Here is a 1262-nt window from a genome sequence, read left to right as displayed (position 1 = left end):
GTGTGTGTGTGTCACCTGTGTCCCACAGTGAGAGCAGTGTGTTGTTACAGTGTGTGTGTGTGTCACCTGTGTCCCACAGTGAGAGCAGTGTGTTGAGAGCTGATCTCAGCAGGAGCCTCCAGGCTTCGCGGCTTTTCTCCTGTCGGCTCATCGGCGACGTCACCACCGACTTCAGAGCCTGAAGAGCCGCCTGGACCGCCGTCGCCACACCGGCCCCGCCCGCCGAGCCCGCCGCAGCGGCACCTGGGAGTAAGAAGACAGACAAAACAGGATGACGGTGGATGATGGTTCTGTGGCTGCTGTCCACTGGGGACACTCGAGAGACATTTACTGTCCAAACACCGCAGGTGAGACGTCACCAACCACCGCTGAAATCTGAAAAACGGGGATCAAATTTTTTTTGCCCGTTTCGATCGGATTCTTTTCTGTCTTCGATAAAGCTGCACATCAACGTTTTTAAAATAAGCCGACCAACCGACAGCTCTGCAAAATATGAAAACGCGAAAAAAAATCACTCTGTTTACACTAAAGGTCAGCGTCCCAAACGATGTGTCGAGGAAACTCAAACCCTTTTTCTTAAAAAAAGAGAGAAAAAAAGCCAACTTTCCTTTAAAATTTCTTTAGAAATTACATTTTTAAAATCAGTTTCTAAAAAAAACGTTAAAAATGTTACATTAATGTCATTTAAAACACATTTACAGGATTTTAAAAAAATTAAATGATTTTTTTTTTTAATAGTTCTACGACTTTCCATGGCCTGGAGAATGTGATTGTGAAATTCCATGACTTTTCCAGATTTTCCATGACCGTTGGAACCCTGTACTCTGTGTGTGTGTGTGTGTGTGTGTGTGTGTGTGTGTGTGTGTGTTACCAGTGTGTGTGCTGGGTTGGTGCACCAGCTCTCTGAGGACTCCCAGCAGCAGGTAGAGGACGGTGGGGAGGATGGACACGCTGCCTGCAGGAGGACACACAGCCGTCCAGTCAACCAATCAGAGAGTCCGATACAGTCCTTGACCAATGCTAATGCTAATGCTAATGCTAACATGATTGTTGACATGTTAGCATTAGCATTAGCGCGCTAATGTTTTTGTGTTTTGGTTCTCTGACCTTCAGGAGAGCAAACAGATGGCAGCTCAGAGAGGACACACAGAGCGGACGCCACCAGCTGACAGTCACTGTCCATCAGAGTCCACACCGAACCTCCGGGACCTGAACACACACACACACACACACACACACACACACACACACACACACACACA

The 1262-nt window shown here is 47.4% G+C and overlaps 1 protein-coding gene across 1 annotated transcript; it reads right to left on the bottom strand.

Annotated features, from left to right (window-relative positions):
- Positions 1-66: 66 nt before the first annotated feature.
- On the bottom strand, positions 67-1209 carry LOC121966997 (HEAT repeat-containing protein 5A-like; the record flags this gene model as incomplete). The annotated part of the gene is made up of 3 exons (XM_042517058.1): positions 1108-1209; positions 872-955; positions 67-243 (listed from the first exon to the last, which is right to left on the bottom strand). Coding segments are annotated over exons 1-3 (337 nt in total), but the record flags the coding sequence as incomplete, so codon positions are not given.
- Positions 1210-1262: the final 53 nt, after the last annotated feature.

This window comes from Plectropomus leopardus, unplaced genomic scaffold, assembly GCF_008729295.1.
Source record: "Plectropomus leopardus isolate mb unplaced genomic scaffold, YSFRI_Pleo_2.0 unplaced_scaffold26594, whole genome shotgun sequence".
In the NCBI taxonomy this organism is placed as follows: Eukaryota; Metazoa; Chordata; class Actinopteri; order Perciformes; family Serranidae; genus Plectropomus; species Plectropomus leopardus.
The sequence above is the reverse complement of the archived record's forward strand: the minus strand, read 5'-3'. Positions and strand labels throughout refer to the sequence as shown.